This window comes from Taudactylus pleione, unplaced genomic scaffold (assembly GCF_031769625.1).
Source record: "Taudactylus pleione unplaced genomic scaffold, aTauple2 ptg000288l, whole genome shotgun sequence".
Classification (NCBI taxonomy): domain Eukaryota; kingdom Metazoa; phylum Chordata; class Amphibia; order Anura; family Myobatrachidae; genus Taudactylus; species Taudactylus pleione.
In genome coordinates, this window is record NW_028284690.1 from 1,095,229 (window position 1) to 1,119,143 (window position 23,915).

Below are 23,915 nucleotides of genomic sequence, written 5' to 3' on the forward strand. Positions count from 1 at the left end.
ATTACAGGATCAGTTTCCCACATAATTGATGACCTCTGGCTAGCCAATCAGAAGGTGAGACTGCGTAATGGGCTAGCAGGGTATTGGCTGGCAGCGATGATTGGCTCGCTGGTGCAGTGTTGTTGGTGAGTGGATGTGGATTTGGGTGCTGCTGTTTCTGCTGGAGAGACAAGGTTTAGAGCAGGGGCAGTGTGGAGTAGACAGGAAAGGTAAGTGGGAAAGCTGCTGTCTATATTATCTCACCAGCTGTATTACAAGTCTCAGCATGTAGGGATTCTTAGTCACACAAGCACATCTACAGTCATAGACTGTCTAATAATAATAATCGCTCCAGTATAAGGTAATGAGTGACACTGGTGTTGGCACTCTCCGCAGTAGGCTTCATTGGTATTATCAGGTTATTTGAAGGAAGCCCTAGTGCTCATATCTGTCTGGAATAGATGTACTTTCTTGTAATTAATTTACCAAAGTACACAAGATGCATATATTTTATTACAACATAAATGTTTACTACATATTTGTACCGTACAAACTATTATTAATATACAGTATGCTAAGATATTGAGGGCAGTGATAGCACTACATGACAGCTCAGCAGTACTTTATTCCACAATGGGGCACCAGAATCTTTTTTTTTTTTTCTTTCCAAAATGAGTAGGGTCCAGCTGGCCTTGTGCCTGAGAGAGGGTCTCTACTCTTGCCTTCCCTCTACCTCCCATCCCGGTGTCGGGTTATAGTTTACCTTTCCTAACTCACCTTTTGGTGCTAGTGTAGTTGGAAGTGTCTAATAATATTATATTGAGCACTTGAACTTTTTCCCTGTATGTTTGCTGTCAAATGTATTTCAAACTGTTAGGTTTGTTGCGTTCTAGTTCAGTTTGTATATAGATTATATATAGCTAACTGTAAATTACGTTTTCATGTAATATATGCAGATTACTGTATAAATACTGCTCAGACACTATTTCAGATTCCACATCTTTCAATACAATAAATTGCAAAACTGTATAATTTATTGCAGCAATTCTCATGATAACCATTTATAATTGATTTGTGGGTTTCCTTCGGTTCAGTGCTCTCCCCTCCACACAGTCCACTACACGTGCCCTGTGTGTGTATTTTCTACTATTGTGGACAAGCAAATATGTCTGCTTAAGGGAATTCCTCTTAGGCTACCCAGGAGAGGAGCACTTCTGTGCTGTGGGACAATTCCTGCATAAATTGTCAGGAAAAATTGTCTAGTTCTGTGTAGGATCATGGGGGCCTTTGCAAGCAGTGCTTCCCAGGGTGCAACGTGTCGTTTCCCCGGTGGTGGACCCCTGCAGAAATTCACATGGGCATCCAACCTGTCCCAAGCCTTGTTGGAGTTGGTTAAACAGTTAGCTGCTTTCATCTGTTAAGAAACCTTACCGGCTCCTCCTCCATATCAGTAGCAGCCCATACCACTCCTGTTGAATCTCCATGGTTACATGGGTTGTCTTAGTCAGTACAGGGTCTTGTACAGGATCAGCAGATGCTAGAATCTTCGGCTACCCAGAAATCTTCCAAATGTCAGAACTCTACTCCTCTGCAGTTAGATTATGAATCTGGCTCTGAAGTTTCATCTCAACCAGAAGAAGAATGTCCACAGGACTCGGACCTAGAGTTGCCTTCTGCTCAAGGTGACTAACAGCCTAATCCTGTAAATGTGGAGGCGTTGCTCACTATGGTTAAATCCGCCTTACTCATTAAGGATTCGGATAGTACCGCATCTCAGGCGGTGCCTTTCTTCAAGCGCAAGAAGGAGTTTATTTCATTTCTTTCCTCCAGTAACTTAGAGGATCTCCTGGCAGAAGCTCAGATTAATCCTAATAAACATTTTATGGTACCCAAACAAGTCTTTTATCCCCACCCTTCTGCTGACAGAGCAAAGTAGGAATCTCCTCCAGTGGACACTCCTATTGCGAGACTGGTGAAATCTACCATTCTCCTTATCCCTAATGTGGCTTCTCTCAAAGACACTGTGAATAGGGAAACTGAAAATTTCCTTAAGTCCGTTTTTACTAATGCAGACGCAGCTCTCTGTCCAGCCCTCGGCTTGGGTGTCTAAAGCTTTGGAGCAGTGGGTGGAATCCCTGGATGAAGGCCTCAGGTCGGGGACCCCTTGCTCAGACTTATTGTCCATGGTGGACAATATTCCGGAAGTGACTTCTTATCTGGGAGAAGCAGCGATTGATTCCAACCTCCTCTCATCTAAAGCACTGTTGCTGCCAGGTGAGTACTATGGCCATGTTCCTATCTCTTCCTTTTACTGGGGCCTGATTCAGAGTTTGGAATAGAGTAAGAAAGAGCAAGGATCTGTGCATCGTGGTAAAACATCTTGGTAAAACCATACTGCACTGTAGGGCAGAAGTAACATGTGCAAAGAGATTTAGATTTGGAAGGGGTGTGTCCAAACTGAAATCTAAATTGCACTATAAAAATAAAGCTGTCCTCCATGTGTGGGCTACATGCAAAAGCAGACGGCATTTAACCCACATGCAAAATGTATTATGTATTTGCACCTCCTGCATTGCAACATGGTTTATCCATGTGCAGAGTTCTTTGCTCTATCTTCTTACTCTATTCCCAAATGTGAATCAGGCCCATGGTACGGTCTTTACTTAGATTGAGTTGGGTTTCTGTCCACCAATGCATGAGAGTGCTGGGCAAGTTTCTCCATCTTCGACTTGGTGGAATATGCCAGTTCCACTCCAGGCCTCTACAGTTCATCTGTGGTCTCAGCTTTTTTCTTTGTTCAAGGGGGCACCTCACTCCCTGCTGTGGTGGCTTCAGCCCTCCCACTTAGAGAAGGTGCAGCTCTTCCTAGTTCAGTAATGGATCCTACTCATGACAGAAGCAAGCTTGAGGAGATGGGGCACTTTGAAGTCCCACCACACCTTCAAGGGTCCATGGATAGCATGGGACTCCCTACACCGAATTAACATTCTGCAGATTCAGACAGTCTACTGTGTTCTTCGCAAGGCAAAACAAATCCTTCAGGGCAAGGCGGTGAAGGTGCAGTCAGACAAAGCGACTGTGGTTGCATATATAAGGGTGGTTCAATAAGTAAGGTAACAAGACCTCTTATGTGTGTAATGTTCTCTATTTCATTCTAATTTCCTGCCAGGCCATAGCAGGTAGACCACTGCTTCCCCTCATGGCCATTAGACTGCGCCTCATATCAGTCATACTGTCCCAACATCAGTTGTAAGATGGCAGGGCTGGAGGAAACATGGTCAAACATTGAGGTGCATATTGGGATCAGATGTCTGTGTCTAAAGGGGGCACATCTGCAGCTGAAATTTGTCACCAATTTGTCGAGGTGTGCGGTGATAATGTCATATCACGGAAACAGGTTCAGGTTTGGTGCACTGGCCAAGCACGTCCACCACAAATGACAATTTGCGCCGCATTGTAGGTCTGATTGCTGACGAACTGAACATCTCAGTGGATACTGTGCACAACATCGTTCATAAGCAACTGGGGTAGAGTAAAGAAGTGTTCATGCTGGATACCGAAGCAACTCAGCGGTTTACAAAACCAATAGGATGGTATTGACTCTAGTGACACAGTACTATGAGTAGGGAGTGTAGTTCCTGCACATTTCAGGCAATTAAAATGTTGGTGCATCATGTGACACTGGAGATGAAGCAAGCATCCATAACATGGAAACACACACCATCCCCACCTTCGAAGAAATTCAAAACCACTCCATCAGCAAAAAAGGTCATGGTGACCGTGTTAAGGGACCACAACGATGTGATTATTGTTGATTTCCTCACCAAGGGAGATGTTGTGAATGCTGACAGCTAATGTGACACTTTGAGCTGGTTGCGGGGGTCAATTAGTCGAGAACTACCTGGATTGCTGCAAACAGGTGCTGTATTGCTGCATGATAATGATAGGCCACAATCAGCCAATCGCACGCGTCAGTTGCTACGGTGCTACCATTGCAAGATACTGGACCATTCTCCCTACAGCCCTGACCTGGCATGGAGTAATTTCCATCTCTTTGGACCTGTGAAGAAGCGCCTGGACGGAAGCCGATTCGCAACTGACTATGAAGTTCAGCAAGCTGTCATGTCCTGGCTTTAGGCGCTTGACACCGATTTCTTCTATGCCAAGATAGATGCTTTGGTGTGCCGTGGGAACATATGCTTACACAAGTATGGGAACTATGAGGGACTAGCTGTACCAAGGCCAAACTATTGATTATGCATACAGTATGCGTAAGAGTTGAATACATTTAAACAATGAGAGGTCTTGTTACCTTTATTTATTGACCCCCCCTCTTATCAACCACCAGGGAGTCGCCTGAAGTCCAAGTGTCATGCAAAAAGCTAGCAGGATTTTCCGTTGGGCAGAATGCTGTATCCCCGCTCTCTCAGCAGTCTACATTCTGTGGGTTTAGAACTGGGAGGCGGATCATCTTAGTAATCAGGATGTTCATGCAGGGGAGTTGTCTCCACCCTGACGTGTTCCAGTGGATCACTGGGTTCATCTGGACATAGATATGATGGCCTCCTGCCACAATCACAAACTTCCGCAGTACTGCTCCCAAGCGTGAGAAGCCCTACTGATTGACGCCTTATCAGTTCCATGGATGTTTCCTCTTATTTATCTCTTCCCTTTGATTTCAAAGCTACAGTAACTTGAATACTTCTCAACCTGAAACTGGAGGGCAGATTATCCATTCTGGTTGCTCCAGGCTGGCCACGCAGAGCTTGGTACACAGATCTTCAGCTATTGTTGGTAACTTGACATCTTCCTCTCAGGCCGGACCATCTATCTCAGGGCCCTTGCCTACACTCGGATCTCACTCTGCTAGTTATGACAAGGTGGTTATTGAAACAGCCCTCTTAAAGGCTATGGGCTTTCCTTTCTTTCTTTTTTTTTACATTTTATTTGGAAATGACAAGTGCAAACAGAAAAAAAATGTTCATTAGAATAACATCAACACAAATAGGAAATATAAAGAACACAAAAATGAACAATATATCAACAGCATTTAATTAAAAAAAAAATGTTTTGAAAGGTAAAATGTAGGAAAATAGAGGGGTAGGCAGGAAGAGAACAGGGCACTAGTCAAGGGGAAATCCGAACCAAGGAAGGAACCAGAGGACAATCATGAAATATTAATAGATAAATTGATTACATGCATTTTTACGCCAACTGCAGCATAATGGGAGAAGTCAGGCTAGTCAATAACAAAAGTTTTTTACAGTGTAGGAGAAGAAGAGGGATAGTTAAACTCAAACCAGGGATCCCACATGGAGTTACATTTATTTACCTTACCCTGAAGAAGATAAGTAATTCGCTCCATGGTGGGAATAAACCAAATTTTGTAGCATTAAGAATACGTGAAATAAGCTTAGTAGTCGTAAACCCCAGACCAGGAATAGAAAGGCACAATATGGCACTCCAAGAGGAGAGGGGAAAGTTAACATTGAAGATCTTTTCAATGAGGTTATGAACATCTCTCCAAAATGTCGAGTTCACTGGATATCTCCATCCCCAGCATAAAGGTGAGGAAAGAGCAGACATCTTGGATAGCTTCATAGACACTGAGTACCATCTAGAACAGATTTTATATCAGGTTTCCTTAATCAGGGTAGAGATAGAGGCCCTAGAGACCACATTTCTAATCCTGTTCCACATGTTCTTGTCTGTCAAACCCTATATCCCTCTCCCAATCAAGTTTATGCCTGAGAGAGGGGTCTGCATCTGCAGATCTAAGTAAAGAATATAAATTAGAAATCATACTCTATCTATTAGGGGTATGGTAACAGATTTTCTCAAACGGGTTTGGGCACTGAAGCACCAGAGATCAAGTTATAGTACATAAAGACGAACATAATTGTAAATATTCAAAGAAACTAGCTCTAAGCAGACTATATTTCTCTGAAAGGGGAGTCCATAGATCTCCACTGCTTTGCATCCAGTAAGTCATAGACAAATCTCGGTCCACCAGAAAATTTTCTCCAAGAATAGGTATAAATGGGGGGAGAACCTGGTGGAAAATCGGGGTTATCCCAGATTGAGGTGAGTAGAAAGAGTGCGGTGGTCAAATGGTATTTGCTAACAAAGTACAGCCATGTAGGTCTAGAGAAATCAATAATTGGGTCCTTAAATGCTAACACTTGAGTAGGAAGCTTAGGAGAAGTTAGTGAAACTACACCAGTGATATCCGATTCGTTTTGAAGCTACAGAGGGCAGGGGGGAAAACCAGGCCATCAGTTTCGACAAATGAGTGGTATAATAATATTTAACCAGGTCCGGAAGACCTCGCCCACCATCTCAGGGAAATCTAGTATGTGTGGAGAATTTTAACCAAGGAGGCTTATCAGCCCAAATGAGTGTATTAATAGATTTTCAGTTGTAAAACACTACAGGGAACCAGGACAGGGATAGTCTGAAATATACAGAAGTTGAGGCAAAAATATTCATCTTTACAGCTGAAATGCAACCAAACCAAGAGAGAGTACAGCCATGGACAAAAGTTTTGATAATGACACAAGTATTTGTTTTCACAAAGTTTGCTGCTTCAGTGTTTTTAGACCTTTTTGTCAGATGTTACTATGTTATACTGAACTAAAATTATAAGCATTTCATAAGTGTAAAAGGCTTTTACTGACAATTACATTAAAGCTGCATACACATGTAAAGATTTTCTGTCAAACCATCCAACTAGTTGATTGGTTGGAATGAAATTCTGGTAAGGTATGAAATCAAATGACAATTTTCTCCCAAACACCGGAAAATGGACAAAACCTGTTGTTTGAACAAATTGTTAAGATCAAACATTTAACAAACTTGTCTGACGTCCATTTTCATCTGTTTTCTGGCATTTAGGAGCAAATTACTGATCATCAGTTACTCCCATACCTTACCAGATATTTATTCCTGCCAATCAACAAGTTGGATGGTTGGACAGAAAATCTTTACGTTTGTATGCAGCTTTAGTTTATGCAAAGAGTCAATATTTGCAGTGTTGACCCTTCTTTTTCAAGACCTCTGCAATTCGCCCCCTGGCATGCTGTCAATCAAATTCTGGACCACGTACAGACTGATGGCTGCCCATTCTTGCCTAATCAATTCTTGGAGTTTGTATGAATTTGTGGGTTTTTGTTTGTCCATCTGCCTCTTGAGGATTGACCACAAGTTCTCAATGGGATTAAGGTCTGGGGAGTTTCTTGGCCAAGGACCGAAAATTTCAATGTTTTGATTCCCCGAGCCACTTAGTTGTCACTTTTACCTTATGGCAAGGTGCTCCATCATGCTGGAAAAGGCATTGCTCATCACCAAACTGTTCTTGGATGGTTAGAAGAAGTTGCCCTTGGAGAATATTTTGGTACCATTCTTTATTCATGGCTGTGTTCTTCCTTGGCTGAGAAGCAACCCCACACATTAATGGTCTATTTGATAGGCAAAACCAGTGCTGTTGGCTGGCAATCATAAAATCTGTGGTCACACGGAAGCACAACCCTGTCTACCACCACCACATAACAGAACCTAACAATGACAGGTAAGCACTATTTATTTAATGTAATAATTTTTGTTGAATTTGTAAATCAAACAATTTTAGCCTAGATGTGCCAGGAAAAAAAATGATAATACTCTATGGCGCTGTGATTCAAGTAAGTTTGGGAACCACTGTCTTACAGTATTTGCTATCTGTTTGATATGTTTATTTCATGCAACCTCTGATCTATGGACCTACAACCATACTATGAGTGATTAAGCCTGTTTTTATGGGCAGGAAAAGTATTTGGCATTTTATCTCATTTCCCTGTGAGGCGTTCCCAGGATATAGGGCCTGATTCAGAGCCACTCGTAAGCGGCAGCTCGTTCGCTCTGAGCGATGTTTGCCAAACTGCGCATGCGTACGGATCGTTATACGCATGCGCGAACCAGTCAGTGCGGCCGAAATTCATGTGCTCGCAAAATAGCGAATGCCTGCTAATTTGAGTGACAGGATGAGGCGTATGTGGGTGGTAACAGGGGAAGGTGCTTGAAAACGGGGAGTGGAGATCCGATCGCAGGCGTGCTTAAAGGTCAAAGCGGGCGTTTTATGGGTGTGCATATTTAAAACAGCAGCGTCATCGACCACGTCACTGGTTTTTTTTTTAGCCAGAACTGCTCGCAAAATTGTGGTAGCAAAAACCAACCACAAGAATAGCGAGCAGCTCATACCCTGTTCGATGTACTCGATTAATCTAATAAATAGCGGACATGACGTAGGATGTGAGCGGCTAGGGGGCGTAGTTTCCCAAAAAACTACCGCAAGTTTTGTTCACTCGTTCAGACCTAGAGGCGTGAACAGACCGCAAACAGCGAACGGTTCATTTGAATAGCCACCCCTATTTTCTGGACGAGCGAGTGCAAATAGCGACCGGCTCTGAATCAGGCCCATAGTGTCACATAGGGTGAGAATGGATGCCATTCCTACCACATGCTGGACAGATCAGTCCATTTCAGGATTTTTCAGAATACAGTACCTCGTGTTTGGCTGGGGTGGGCTTTATATTGGCAGCAAGTATTGTCCTAATTTTTATCCCATATCCATCAAAGTATTCAAAGCATTTTAATATTTTTCACATTTTATTTTCGTACACTATGGAATAAAAGTGGATTTATAAGGGGATTCTTATTAATGATCATCAGGAAATACTCTGTAATATCTTATATATAAATAAAACAACTAATTGATTGCAGAATTCTTTGATCCAGGGTTTATTTAAATACAAAACAGTGTATGTCCTGGAGAAGCCTAGAACATATTTCCATTAAATCTATAAAATTACCTTAAAATTGCTCTTTCCCATCTGCCCCCATTAAACCTGAACTTGAGCAATTGCAAAGGAAGAGTGAAAATTGCCATAGGATTACTACCTTTCCATTTTCAAAGTCCTGGACAGGGAGCATGACAATGGGCATGGTCAAAATTGCAGTAGGGTGACAACCATTTTATTTCTCATATTTCAGGCCCACACATGTACCTTTATATGCCATCTACTCCACATGCAACTTATATGCCTTAGAGCTTCCTCATGCCACTGTACATGCCTCAAAGCTCCTCATACCCCTTTATATGCCATAGACCCCCATCATGTCTTTTTAAATGGTTCAGAGTCCCCTCATGCCCCTTTAAATGCCCAACGGCTGGTAACCATATGGTTCATGTATACCCTGCACTACATCACTGCATTACATCTTTGACCACTCAATATTCTGCAATACATCCCTTTCCTCTCTATACACTGCACTAAATCTCTGAACCCTCCATACACTGCACTACTACGCTGACACCATAATACCCTAGACTACATCACTGACCCCTCATACACCCTGCCCTACACTGCACTCCATCACTGGCCCTTTTATACTTGGCACTGCATCACAGACCTTGTACACCCTGCACTACCTCCCCGCACTACAATGCTTCACTAACTTCACACAACTTCCTTAACTCCACAATACTACATTACACCCCTGACATCGCTATACCTTGAACTAAGGGCCTGATTCAGATGCTAACCCAATGGTTTAACAATTGATGTTCATTGAGAACTGCACATGCGCAGAATGTTTACTGCGCATGTGTAGCCCTTCATCTGCAAGTCCGCTCGCAGTGCCTCCCAGCCGCAGCCTGATTGACAGGCTGGGGCAATCCTGGGCAGTGTTCCCGGAAATGGGGGCATTTCGTCCCTGTTTTGCGGGAGGGACAAGGTCAGGGTCTGCGTCCGTGGATGCAGATTTCCTGGCCTTGCAAGCTGCCAGGTCCTGAAGCTTACTGCAGCCTGACAAAGGGGCAGCCATCACAACCGATGGTTGCAATGGTTATGATGATGACCCCAGACTGCGACCTCAGTTGGGTGCGAATGAACTTCTCACAATGTCCAATAAATGCTGGATTGGGTTCATGTCGGGCGAATGTGGTGGCCACACCATTCATCGGATCTATCCAGAATGCTTCTCAAACCTATTCTGCACAACTTGGGCTGATGACACGGTGCATTATCTTGCTGGAATATTCAGTCATTGTGGGGGTACATGAAGTTCATGAAGGGCTGCAAATGGTCATCAAGCAATGTGATGTATTTCTTGCCGGTCAATAAAGTGTCAATGACGGACCAGCAGACCAAATCCATGCCACATGAACACACACCACTATGGAACCACCACCAGCCTGCATGGTGCCTTGTTGGCTACTAAGGTTCATGGCCTAATGGAACCAGTCGTCTAGGGTCCAATTAGCAAAGTCTCAAGCCTAGGTGAGGCGCTTTGTCAGGTGTTGTAGTGTTAACAAGGGCACTCTGGTGGGTCTTCTGCTCCCATATCCCATGGGAGCTAAAAACACTGCACTGACCTGCTGGATATGCCTCTGGTACCTCATGCATTCAATGTGGATGTGATTTGAGCCAGTGTCGCTTGTATGTTACCATGAACAATTATGGCCTTTGGTCACGATCATTAGGCACCTGTGGTCGGCCACTGTGCTGTCCATGCTGAGTGGGAATGCCTTCCATGAGGTATTCGCAGTACACATGTGACACCGTAGATCAAGGAATGTTGAATGTCCCATACATTGGGCATCCACTATTATGCCCCTTTCGAACGCAGATAATTCATGTCTCTTTGCCATGAGCAGCCTAGCCAGTGTTGAAACTGACTCAGGAGATTTCAGATTACAACTGAGTCAGGTCTGAGCACTTCCAAGACATCCCAGTACGGTGATGTCCCATGACTTTTGGCACTTCAGTGTAGATAAATTATAACACAAGCTGAATATATGTGGCTGTATAGACAGAGTACATAGAATGAATATATGTGGCTGTATAGACAGAGTACATAGAATGAATAGATGTGGCTGTATAGACAGAGTACATAGCAATATTTAGGGCCCACATACATTAATGTGTTCTATTTAGAAGATCTGAAGATGGTTATATCAAAGAAAAAAAACATTTATTTACCAAAAAAACCCCAGTAGTTATCTTGCCAGCAGTATATGTTTCTATTTCTGAATTTTTAAATAGAAATAATATGCACTTTTTGTGTATTTCTTATTATACTGTATTTTTTTATTTGATTTTGAATGCATTAAGTAATGACCTTTGAATCTTAACAGTAACTAAAGGTGTTATAATTTTTTTTTGTTATTTTAATTCTAGATCAAAGAGGCTGGCTTCTGGGGCAAGAACTTTGTTATGAGTGGTTCTGATTGTGGTCACATTTTCATCTGGGATCGATATACAACTGAGCATCTAATGCTCTTAGAAGCAGACAATCATGTCGTAAACTGTCTTCAACCACATCCATATGACCCAAGTAAGATTTTTCTCATAAGCATAATAAAAGCAAATGTCTGATTGATTGCTATAGTCTAGGCCAGCAAAGTTAGTGACCCTCAATGTGCTAAGAAAACAAATCTACACTATTCATTGCCACAGAGATACAAAAAAAGCAGTACTGGCGATAACAGATGGAAATAAACAGCAGTACCACTTACAGAAGATACCTATCACTTTTTAAGACAGCCTTATCCCATCTACACAGATTTCATGCTGTAAAGCCCATGTTGTTTCTTGTCAAAACTGTTATTTCATACAAATAAGTGTAAGAATTGACCTGGCTAAGTACGTAACTTGGGGCCTGATTCAGCAGCGGATGCAAATGCAATCGCAACTGCAGCCGACATAGACGCCCACTGTCGCACTACTGTGTAAACATCGGTACCATTGACGCACATCAAGCAGTTATGCAACATGTACGGCAGGTCTGACTAGCCGCAAACACTGCAGCTCTCCTCACGCGCAGAGAGCTCTCATGCTGCAAATACAATCGCTATGGCTAATTTATGCACACCCATGAAACAGCCTGAGTTTACTTAACCACCCCCCTGTTACCACCCCCAAACGCTGACCACATGACACTCATTTTGCGAATGGATCCTCTGTGCGTAAGTAATCGCAATGCAATTGTGACACATGCGCAATGCGACTTACACAAATGCGTAATGGTAAATCGATCTAACTGCGTAAACATCGGCATTGCGTCAGGCCCGTAGTCCACTACATGGCTTTTTTTTAAAACCTAATGTATTTTATGGACTTAGGGCCTGATTCAGAAATAGACGCAATGGCGATTTTTACACAGATCGAGCAATTGTTTGCCATTGTGCTTGCGTATAAGTCGTGCTGTGATTATTTTGCAATTCCGCATGCACAGAGAAACCATTTGCAAAGTGAGTAACAGGTAGTCAGCGTTTGGTGGTGGTAACGGGGGGTAGTGGTCAGAAAAACGCAGATGTACCATTTAAACGCCGTTACATGGGCACAAATTAGCTATTGCGATAACATATGCAGCATGAGGGCTCTCTGCGTGTCAGGAGTGCTGCTGTATTTGAGACAGGTCAGACCTGCATTGCTGGTCGATATTACCGATATTTACACTTGTACGCGACGTTGTACGCATGTGAGAAGGCAGCGGTGGGCGTCCTTATGTTCTGGTAAGCTTTGGAACTATTAGCATATTTTAAGCGGCGTTCCGTGCGAAGTCGCAGCTGTGATCGAATTAGCGTCTATCTCTGAATCAGGCCCTTGATCAGAGACGGTGCAGTTTCACAGATTTTGACTGTTTGAGTTATAGAAGCAATCTTATTTTTACAAGCAAAGGTTTTGCCTTTAAAATAATAGCTGCTTTAAAACAAATCACTTTGCTACCAATGAGGATGCCAGTTCCCCACAATAAAAACCAGTCTGCAGAGATGTAATGGGGGAAATATAATGAACAATGATCACTGTTAATTACATTTCCCCTGCTAACATCTGCACAGTAGGCCTGATTCAGATCCGCTCGCGACCATCACCTGGCCGCTCGCAAAAGCTGTGGGTGGTCACCCACAGCTTAGCGAGCGGCCAGGAGGCCAGTTAAAAAAAAAAAAAAAAACAGCGGCCATCCTGATTCAGAGCGAGCGCTCACTTTTTGCGAGCGGCTCTGAATCAGGGCCTGTGTTCATTGTTAGCAAGGTGATTTGTTTAGTTTCATATAATAATGGGAAAACTGAATTGGGAACGTACTGTATTTGTATTCATATGTATTCAGCAATACACCACTTTAAGTTATACTTGAGGCTTTTGTACTTTAATTAGTTGTCCTTTTGTACATGTTATAGAAATCTTTGTGTTTGCTGATGTAATCATTGATTTTATAAGGGATGTTATTTATCACACATGATGATTGTATATGTTCATCAGCAATTAGCGTGTATTCTTAGTGAAAATTAATGGCCAAGTGCAGGTACGCATATTTTCTCAATGTTAGTAGATAACATGTTATCTAAACAAAATCTATATAATCATTTATAAACTCAGTGAAACTCAAAGAACCATACTACCAGCAGTAGGTAAAATAAATTTCCCTCCTACATTGATCTTCCCAATGTATTTAATTTCTTAACAATAATGAAATTCAAACAAAACTAAAGAACAGGGCCCGATCATGTCATGATGTCACAACGAAGGGGCGGGGCCACAGGGACCAATGATAAGCTGGGAGCTTTGAATATCCTAAGGACGCTCTAGGCGGTGGCATTCTAAAGCTGGGCACACACTGACTGATACATTGGTCGATCAATTGATCGGCCAATGTATCTACTGCCCGTCAGGCAGTGTGTGTACCCGCGATATGTCGGTGAACGTCGACGTTCACCGACATATCGCATTGGCTGTGCTGCACAGCCGATGGACAGATATGTCTGCAGACATATCTGTCCATCGGCAGGTGTGTACGGGCGGTCAGCAGACCACCCATACACACAGAGCAGCAGCCGCGAGGAAGGGGGCGGGACACGCCCCCTGGTCACCGGGACCTGCGGGCAGACACAGATGATGGTTGTTCAGTGTGTACGAATATCACTCGATCTGCAGATATATCTGTATAGTGTGTACCCACCTTAAGTCAGGCCAGATATAGGTGCCATGGGATAGCGATGTGCCACCCCCTAGGCTCTGCATCCTGTGTAGCAGCATCGTATACCTATCCCTAATTAAGACCCTAGTAAGGAATGACTTTACTTAATATAGATATAGGCCAACCATTGACAGGGTACACAATAAACACATCAATATCTTGCTCTAGCTTAATAATTAACCTAACATAATTTCTGAATTTTGTGAGTTTGAATCAGTAAATTACATTGCTCGAAGAATGTGGTGGGTTTTTTAACAAAGTCCCATTGAAGAGTTCAATGTGGTAGTTCTTTAGAGGAAGGCAAAGCAATGTCATAGCACATCAGTTGCTAATTTGACCTGACATAGTGCCTCTTGTACTTGTAGGAAATTTGCCATCATCAACTTATAGCAAAGGATTTCCACAGCTTAACCTTTAAGCTGCATACACACACAACGATTTAGTAAATGAACGATTTTAGTAAACAATTTTCATAAATTTTTTCAAGGGAAAAATGAACGATAATAGTTTACTAAAATCGTTCATTTACTAAATGTAATGAACGATTTTTTTTAACTACAAATGATTTTTGCATATTCCCTTACTGAAAATCGTTGAGTTGGTCAGTCTGACTGAACTACAAACGTGAACGCGCATGAACGATAATCGTTCATCGTTTTAACTCGAACGATTAAAGATAGTTAACGATAATCGTTCAAAAAATCGTTGTGTGTGTATGCACCTTTAAAGTGAAAAAACTGTGCTAGGAGTAAATTTACTAAGAATCGTGTCTGATCGAGTTTTGCCGATTAGAAGCTTGATTTGCATCGCTGAAAGTCAGGTGATTTTAGGCCTCTGAAGCACTCAATTTTACCAAGAAGCGTGTTTTGCTGAGAGTTTATTTTCCGATGGACTTATGTGATCGAGATTTCTCACTTGAGTATTCAGTGTCTGATCACAGCCAAAGTCTCCCGAACAAGCAGCCAAGCAGTGAGATATGTGAAAAGCTGCTTGTGTGTTTTAAAGGAGAAAAAGGGTTAAGTATAAAAAAAAATGATGTAGGGTCCCCCCCAAAAAGCATAACCAGCCCCGGGCACCTCTGACAGTCCTGGTCCCAATAATACGGGGAAAAAAACTTGTAGGGTTCCCCCGTATTTTTGGAACCAGCACTGGGCTGCTGAGCCAGTCCTGGTTTTAAAAATAGGGGGGAAAAAACCCACGTGGCATCTGTCAGTAGCAGCAGCTGCCATCAGCGGCTGCTCTACAGTTAGCGTTCGCTGATTACCTGGCGGCTCCTACTACTGACAGATGCCACGTGGGGTCTCCATTCATTAGCCGGGTAGCAATGTGTGTGGATGCTACTGAGACTAGCGCCAGGACGGAGTTGAGTATAGGATTTTTTATTCACAGGTACAGCCGTGGAATTCTACTTGGAGAAAGTGACAGAACAGCTGGCAGCAGTTAAGTATGTGTGAGTGTGGTAGGCATGTAATGAAGTTGTAAAATCGACGGTGTGTGTGTGTCTTGTGGTTTTCTGAAATTTTTTTTACAGTGGGGATATGGGTGTCGGCCGCCTGCTGGCACTTGTAGTTCGAGAAGTGCCAAAGGACAGGCACACTGGCACCTGTACTTCCACTGTAAAAAAACAATAGTTTACATTATTATTATCCCCTGTACTCACCTCCCAGGGGAGCGGTGAATAGCCCCGCGCTTCAGCTTAGGACTGGGGTGCTCAGGAGAGGGGGGACCCCACCTCTCCTGAGAACCCTGGCTTGGGGTGATAATGCTTTGGCCGGGGAGACCCAGTGAAAAGGTCCCCTGGCTGTGGCATTACACCCCAAATGGATTTTAGGAACTGATTCAGACCCACTCGCTAGGAAGCGATCGCTCGTAGCTGGCCGATTGTTTGCGTATGCATCGCAATGCTCATGCGCGAACCACTGTGAAAGATCGCGAATCGCTCGCTCGCCCAGCATAGACAGCCCAGTTGAATGAGTGACAGAAGAGGCCGTTTATGGATGGTAACAGGGGCAAGCTACTGGAAACGGGGGAGTGTCTGAGTGTTTCAACACCATTTCAGAGGCGTGCATAATTAACAGGCAGCATCATAATACACATCACCTGGTTGTATTTCACACTGAAGTGATCGCAGTGCTTGCGGCAATGTATAGTGTACCTCAAGCGCTGCGAGCACATCCGATGGTGCTCGATGTAACAATGTTTTCATGCACTTCCAGGAGATGACGTGCGCAAGTGGGCGTCTTAAGACTGGCTGATGGGCGTCTGCCTACACAAAGTGATCATATGCCAAGACATAGTGGGCGTGCTAATGCCTTGGCGTACGATCGCCTGCCTTGCTGGGCGTGCGCTGGATTTGCATATGCTGGGAGCGAGCAAATGCATCTAGCGAGCGGGTCTAAATGAGCTCCTTAGTCCGGTGCTGGTTTTAAAAATAGGGGGTACCCTATGCAATTTTTTTCCCCCTGTTTTTAAAACCAGGACTGGTTCTGGGAGCCCAGTGCTGGTTCCGAAAATACAGGGGAACCCTACTCGTTTTTGTGCCTGTATTTTTAGAACTAGTTCTATCTCAGGAGTCCGGGGCTGGTTTTGCTTTTTGGGGGGGAACCCTCTGTCTTTTTTTATTTTTTTTAATTTCAACATTTAACTATTTTTTTGGCTATTTACAGGCAGTGCCAGGAACATACACGGATCACACTGATCTGTGTATGTTTCTGCAGAACATGCAGCTCACAGGCAGGTGAATTGTTTTCCCGAATTTGGACACAAGTTTTTCCATTCTCGTGAAAGTTTTAAAACTCGAATCTTGGTAAATTCCTGAATCCTAACTTCACTAGTGAAAAGTTTCTCAAGTTTGGCTGATGGTGAATTGAAATTTAGAGTGTGCTCTCTCTCCAGACTTTTCCTGTAGCAAAGGAGATTTCTCTCCCGAGTTTGACATTGGTCATTTTTTTCAACTCGGAAATTTACTAAACTCTCCAGAGAATGCTAACTCGACCAAACTCTATTCTAAATAAACATAACAATAAAGTTAAAACAAATGGCATCTAAAGACAAGCAGATGAGGACTTACTGGATATTTAAAAAGCTGGAAGTCCAGATCATCTGAACCATGGCTATTACCACAATCTTAAGGTGTGGCGTTAGTTCAAATATTGTTGTGGAAAAACTGCAATTCATCAGGAAGAGATTATGGGAGTATAAATCATTTCTAACCAATCTGATTAGTGCAGAGATATGCCATCAGTGTAAACTCCCCTATTTGAAGTGCAAAATGTAACTAACAACCTTTAGGTGTATGGGAATTGGCTCAGGGTTTATCCTGAAACTGCGATAGTATGTACATATACAATAACAACGTGATATACACTCACTGGCCACTTTATTTGGTACTGGTTAGGACCACTGTTTACCCCCACAACATTCATGCTGCAAATCACTTGTTCCAACACATCCCAAAAGTTATCTTCTACTGGTTTCCCTCTCCAACCCTCAAGTGCCCCCAACAGGTCATGTTTTCATGTGAAAACATGTGACATAATTATTGACCTAGCAAAATATATTAAAGACATTTTGTTAATGTGACCTGTTGGTGCTACTTGAGGATTGTAGTTGAAATCCCCTTCTCTACTGGATTGAGATCTGGTGATTGTGCAGGCCTTTGGAGTACCCTGAACCACAATGTTCATGGAATCAACTTAAGATAGCATGTGTTTTGTGGGTATACAATCGGGAAACCGGCTGCCTTAATACCGACAGTCTGCTTCCCGACTGTCATATCCTGGCGAGGGTGAAATGCCTGGCGTCTATATCTAGACGCCTGTCATTTCCCCGACGCCGGGAGACAGGCGCCCGGCATCCCGATCGAAGGTTAGGCACCCCCCGGGAGGGTTAGGGTTAGGCTAGGGGGAGGGAGGTTTAGAGTTAGGCACCCCCCGGGGGACTTAGGTTTAGGCAACGGGGAAGGGGGGATTAGGGTTAGGCACTTGGGGGGGAGGTTAGGGTTAGGCACCCCTAAGGAGGGTTAGGGGGTTAGGTTAGGTTAGTTTATACTTACCTTAACGACGATCGGGATTTCCAGCGCTATCGGGCTTCAGCGGCCTGGAACTCTGCTTTTGTCGGCCAGGCGCTGCCGGGAATCGAACCGGCGGTATTTCATACCGATTCCGTTTTGTGACCTGGCACTTTATCCTGCTGTAAGTAGCCACTAAAAGATGGCGAGAATGTGGCCATAAAGGAATGCACACTGTCAACAACAATACTCAGGCAGGCTGCGGCAATTAAACAATGCTTAATTAGTATTATCAGACCTAATGTGTGCCAAGAAAACATTCCCCAAACCATAACACAGTCCAAGGCAGCGTGGATCCATAGGTTCATGTTGTTTATCAGTTGCACTTAATGTGCTTGACCAACAGACCTTCTCTGACTTAATGTTGCCACACTACTGTGTAATTTTTACTAGCCTAATCCCTACCCTTGCCTTAGCTTTGTGCAGCCCTTTTTCCCCAGAGCAATTCAATTGTTTTCGCCGGCGGCTGGTAGTGCCAGACCCCCAACAGAGCAATTGCTACGATACGGCGCGAACAGCCACCGGCATTTTTGCTCACCCCCTCCTGGGGAAGTGGGCAGAAATGTGTGGTAAATCATGGTTTTGGGTGCCTTAAGTTGGACTTTATTATTATTATTACAAGTTATTTATATAGCGCACACATATTCCGCAGTGCTGTACAGAGAGTTTCTTACCATTCATATCTGTCCCTGCCCCAGTGGAGCTTACAATCTATATTTCCTACCACATGCTCACAAACCTACACACTGTGGTCAATTTTTGTGGGGAGCCAATTAACCTACCAGTATATTTTTGGAGTGTGGGAGGAAACCGGAGTACCGGAGGAAACCCACACAAGCACAGGGACACTATACAAACTCCACACAGTTAGGTCCGTAGTGAGAACCGAACCCATGACCTCAGTGCTGTGAGGCAGTAACGCTAACCATTACACAGTCTGTGCTGCCCGTTTTATGCGGCTAAACCTAGTCTAATTACCCACGAAGAGCACAATAATTAATGGGCGTCCAAAACAATTGAATTGCAATACACGGTACGATGTGCTCAACAGTGTGATATCTTGAGCAATTCTCGATGTGTAGCAAAAGCTGCACGATGTGTCACAAGATCTATCATGCAATAGCAGACAGATGCATGCACGGATCATGGAGATCCGTGCATGCATGCATCTGTGTGTAAAAAAATAAATAGACACAGATGCATGGATGGATCAGTGAGATCTGTCCATGCATATGTGTAAAAAAAAAAAAACCATGAATGAAAGTGTAAATTAAAAAATAAGCACAACCAGCCCCAATTTTAGAGAGTACTGGTTGTGAAAATACAGGGGACAAACTACGTAGGGGTCCCCTGTATTTAGCACAAGCAGCACTGGGCTTTGAGCCGGTCCTGGTTTTGGAAATACAGAGGACAAAATGTAGGGGTCCATAACCAGCACCAAACTTTTTCTAGCGGGATAGTAATGCCACAGCCAGGGGAACCCTTTCACCGGGTCCCCCGGCCAAAGCATTACCCATGACTGCTAGTCAGCCCAGGTCGGGGTCCCTGGGGAGTTGGGGGCCCTCCAATAAAGGGGTCCCCCCTCCAGGGCACAATAGGCTGATAGCCCAGGGCTATCCCTGGCACCCCTGGAGCTGTGGGTGCCGGGCTGATATTGTAGTGTAATTGAAAGAGTAAAAAAAGATTATTTTACAGTAGAACTACAGGTCCCAGCAAGCCTCACCCGCGTGCTGGTACTTGGAGAACCACAAGTACCAGCATGCTGGGCATTACTGGCCTGCTGGTACCTGTAGTTCCACTGCAAAAGAAATATTAAAATAGACACAGTACACACACTGTGAAAAGTGAAAGTTTATTCAAATTAGGGATGTGCAGGCTCGGATAGGTTCGAGTTTGCACGTGGAGTTCGGATTTTTCCCTCCAAAAAAACGGAACTCAGAAAGAGGCAAAACGTCATCTTGCACGGACGAACATCATCATTCCTGGACTTTTGTGTCCACTGACTCAACAGGGCCCGTCACAGTTGAAACTGGCTTGTGTCCGGGTTTCCTATAACCCCCCCCCCCACTGCCCAGCACTCTGGCCACAGCAGCATGTGAGTATACACACCTCTTCTGCTTAGCAGGGAAGTTGTTACTGTTTAGCTGGGTTAGTTCAGGCGGCTTGCTGCGCTGTCTCAAAGGTGCAGCGCTGGTAGCACTTCTTAGACTGCCTGCTCCCTTATGTTTAGCCACTTAACAGCGTGGCTGTTAGTCTGTTGAGATGGTGCTTAAAGCATGTCAAAGCACCGGCGCCAGCTACCACAGGGAAGCCACTTCAGCACGGCTTCAAGCACCCTGCCGGTGCTTGATTGATAGAGGCACCGGCGCCGGCTTCCATGGGACCTTGTACACTCTCCCCAATTAGAGCTGCTGCAGTTGGAGGCTCCGGCTAGTTAGTAACCAGAGTCCTCTTCGGGGAGGGGGCAGAGTTTCCTAGTGGCGGCCATGACTCCCAGAGAGCTATGCGCCACCTCCACCCCTCTTCCTTGGCTTATTGGCGCACTCTGCTCACAAGGAGCAGCGCCATCTTAGGTTATACAAATCCTGGCCAGCAGTCCCAGTGCTCCCCACACAAGTAAAGACCAGGAGCTAATATTTCAGTATCAGAGCTGGAGTCACAGGCACTCCAGTCTGTAAAGGGGTCTGTGAGTTCTACAGGGGGGGTAACAGTTATTGGTAGCCCTTCCTTTCTACATTGGGAATTATTATTATTATTATTATTATTATTATTGTTGATATTCTGCTCCTCCTTATCTGTTGCTCTGTCTGCCTTCAGTTATATTGAGCAGCATTATTGTTAAAATTCTGCTATTCCTTATCTGTTGCTTCAGTTATATTGAGTAGCATTATTATTGAAATTCTGCTCCTCCCCATCTGTTGCTCTTTCTGCCTCACTTACCTTGTCTGTGTCAGACCATTTGCAACTGTGTGTGTGGGCTCTTGTCTGTCTGGGTTATGATGTCTTTCAAAGCGACAGACAAAACTGCTTCACAGAATCTGTTTGCCTGCACTAGGTGCAACAAAAAATGTACACATGCTCGCTCTGAAGGGTCATTCCTGTTTGATGCTTGTGAAGCGGAGAGTGCTACCACAGCACAGTCTGTCACACCCTTAATGAATAGTTTAGCAGGGGTCATGGCAGATCGTACATCTGAATTGGCCAATTCCCGTAGGGAACGGGAGGCTGCCAAGCATAGATCTACCACCTCTCACCGTTCTTTTCTTGCTACAGAAACAGCGTGGGCTCAAGTTCTAGCCTGCTCAGTCAATAGCCTTGCACAGGTCATGGATTCTGCGCCTAAGCTTCCCGAGGCTGTGTTAAGTCAGCCATCTAAGAAGAGGGCACTTCTGGCGGTTCTTCAGTCCGACGAGGAGTCTGAAGCAGATCACTCGTCTGAGGAGGAGGAAGGGGAGATGCTGGACGAATTCGATTATAGAGGCTTCTTCACAGGAACCTGATGCAACTCAGGGTATTGAAGCACTTATCCTAGCTGTGAAGGACGTACTTCACGTTTCTAACCCTGAGGCTCCAGAATCGTTAGATGACTCCTTGTTTGCTAGGAAACAGAAGTCTTCTGTTACCTTTCCGGTTTCCGGCAAGTTAGATGGACAGATGGCGGCAGCCTGGCAGAATCCGGACCGTAAGTTCCAGATTCCTAGGCGTTTTTTCTACATTACCCCTTTCCGGTAGGAAATAGATGTCGATGGGAGACTCCGCCACCCGTGGATGCTTCGGTTTCTTGACTGCTCGAAGAAAACCACGCTTCCAGTTCCAGGAGCTAATACGTTAAAGTAAAGCTCAGAGCGGAAATTTTAAACTACGTTAAAATTTATTTATACTGTTGCTGGTGCACTTCTCAGACCGGCCTTGGTTGGCTCTTGGGCCAACAAGGCAGTGGAAAAGTGGGCGGAACAATTGGCGGATGGTCTAAAGTCGAACACTCCGCGGGCAGATCTGATTATTGGCGGAGCATATTCAGGAGTCCGCAGTATACTTGGGAGACTCCTCCAGAGATATCGGCCAGGTAGGCACTAAGATCTGTGCTTCGGCTGTCGTTGCTCACAGGGCACTTTGGCTTCAAGCTTGACAAGCGGGCGCTGAGTCTAAATGAGCGGTTGAATCTCTTCCTTTCACAGGTGATATTTTATTTGGTCCAGAGTTGGATAAGTGGATCTCGCCGGCCACTGGGGGTAAGAGTACCTTTCTACCTTCATTAGCACCTCCTCCATGTCGCTCGTTTAAGGGACATTTCGCTCCTTTCGAACTCCAGCAAGATTTCATAGTCAACCTCGAGGTTCATCTTCAGCAGGTCGAGGAGGTCACGCCAGAGGATGTCAGACGGCCAGTGCTATTACGGCTCCAATCTCACCTCGGGGATTCCAAGGTGGGTGCTTGTCTCCAGCGGTTCTCGGAGGCTTGGAGACCGACTTGTCCCGACACTTGGGTTCGGAGTCTGGTATCTCATGAATACAAGATAGTTTGCCTTCACTCCTCCAGCGATTTTTCACAACTGGGTTTTCTGTCGATCCTTTGAAACAACTAGTTTTGTGTCATGTGATCGACAACCTTCTGCTGGCCGAAATTCTGGTTGCGGTTCCGACTGCACAAAGAAACCAGGGATTTACGCAAACCTTTTTGTAGTTCCGAAGCTGGATGGTTCAGTCAAACCCATTCTAAATCTCAAGTCTGTCATCAATATATATATATCAGACTATCGATAAGTGGACCTGCTGGAAAAGTATCTTCCGGCAGCCGCCCAGTGTGCTTTTCTGTCTGGTTGCATTGTTTGGGCGTAAACGATGTGACCATGCCAGGAAAGTGGTTAAATGGCATTCTAATCCGTATTAAAATTAAAAGAATTATCACAAAATGCACAATATATAAATGTAAAATATATTTACAATGTCTGATACAAAACTAATCTTAAAGTAGTGTTTAACTGCAGCATATTGTAAAAACTGACAATAGCAAATCACCAGTGTAAATGAGTAATTATTGTAAGATTATGATTGTTTTCATCCATTTATATTTTATATACCGTACTATTAATTAAAAAAAAATAAGACATGCATTTGAGAGAACTTGCCATAACCAATCTCTTATGTAGATCTAGTCCGACTCACATAGTCAATTAAAGCCCAAAATAAGCCATTTATAAACAAAAGAACTATCATTATATGGTTTTCTTACTATTTCATTCTATTATCTTTTATTCTTAAATGAAATTGCAAGCTGTTCAGTCACATTTTAAGTATACTTGCCTATATTCCCAGAAGGTGCGGGAGACTGGTTATTTTATGGATAGTCTCCCTCACCCCACGGAACAGTGGGTGGAACTCCCACATCCCGCCCACTTCTTAGTAAAGTGGGCAGGATGGGGCGATAATACCGGTTTTCTTGGGAGGGAGTGGGGCTAAAATTATGTGATTTCCAACACTTTAGCTCCACCCCTTTCCCGCCGACTATCGATTCACGGCATTTTGTCATGATGGGGCATGGCCTAATGGTACATAGACCCTGTCCCCGAAATGGTCAGCTGAAACTCCTTTCCAGAGGAGCAACTAAAACTCTGCAAGTATGATTTTAAGGCCTTTTATAAAACTATCTTACTCATAAATGGCCTGATTCTGAGTCTGACACATCCATGGTCATATTTACGTAAGGCCGTGGAAGATTACTTACATTCCTAATGTGTGAATCCACCCATATGTGTAAAATCATCTACATGTGGGAGCCTATACTGCCCACTGTTCTTATGTCTGCAGCCGTCATCATTAGTATCTGGTCTTGCACTCAACCCATGCTGGGT

At 44.1% G+C, this 23,915-nt stretch overlaps 1 protein-coding gene across 3 annotated transcripts in view; it reads left to right on the top strand.

Annotated features, from left to right (window-relative positions):
• Positions 1-23,915, top strand: part of DCAF6 (DDB1 and CUL4 associated factor 6) — a 289,468-nt gene that overhangs the window by 240,830 nt on the left and 24,723 nt on the right. For all 3 annotated transcript variants that reach the window (XM_088482419.1, XM_088482420.1, XM_088482421.1), the window contains one exon: positions 11,196-11,352. In XM_088482419.1, coding sequence (XP_088338545.1) covers positions 11,196-11,352 — 157 coding nt within the window. The remainder of the gene's footprint in view (positions 1-11,195; positions 11,353-23,915) is intronic.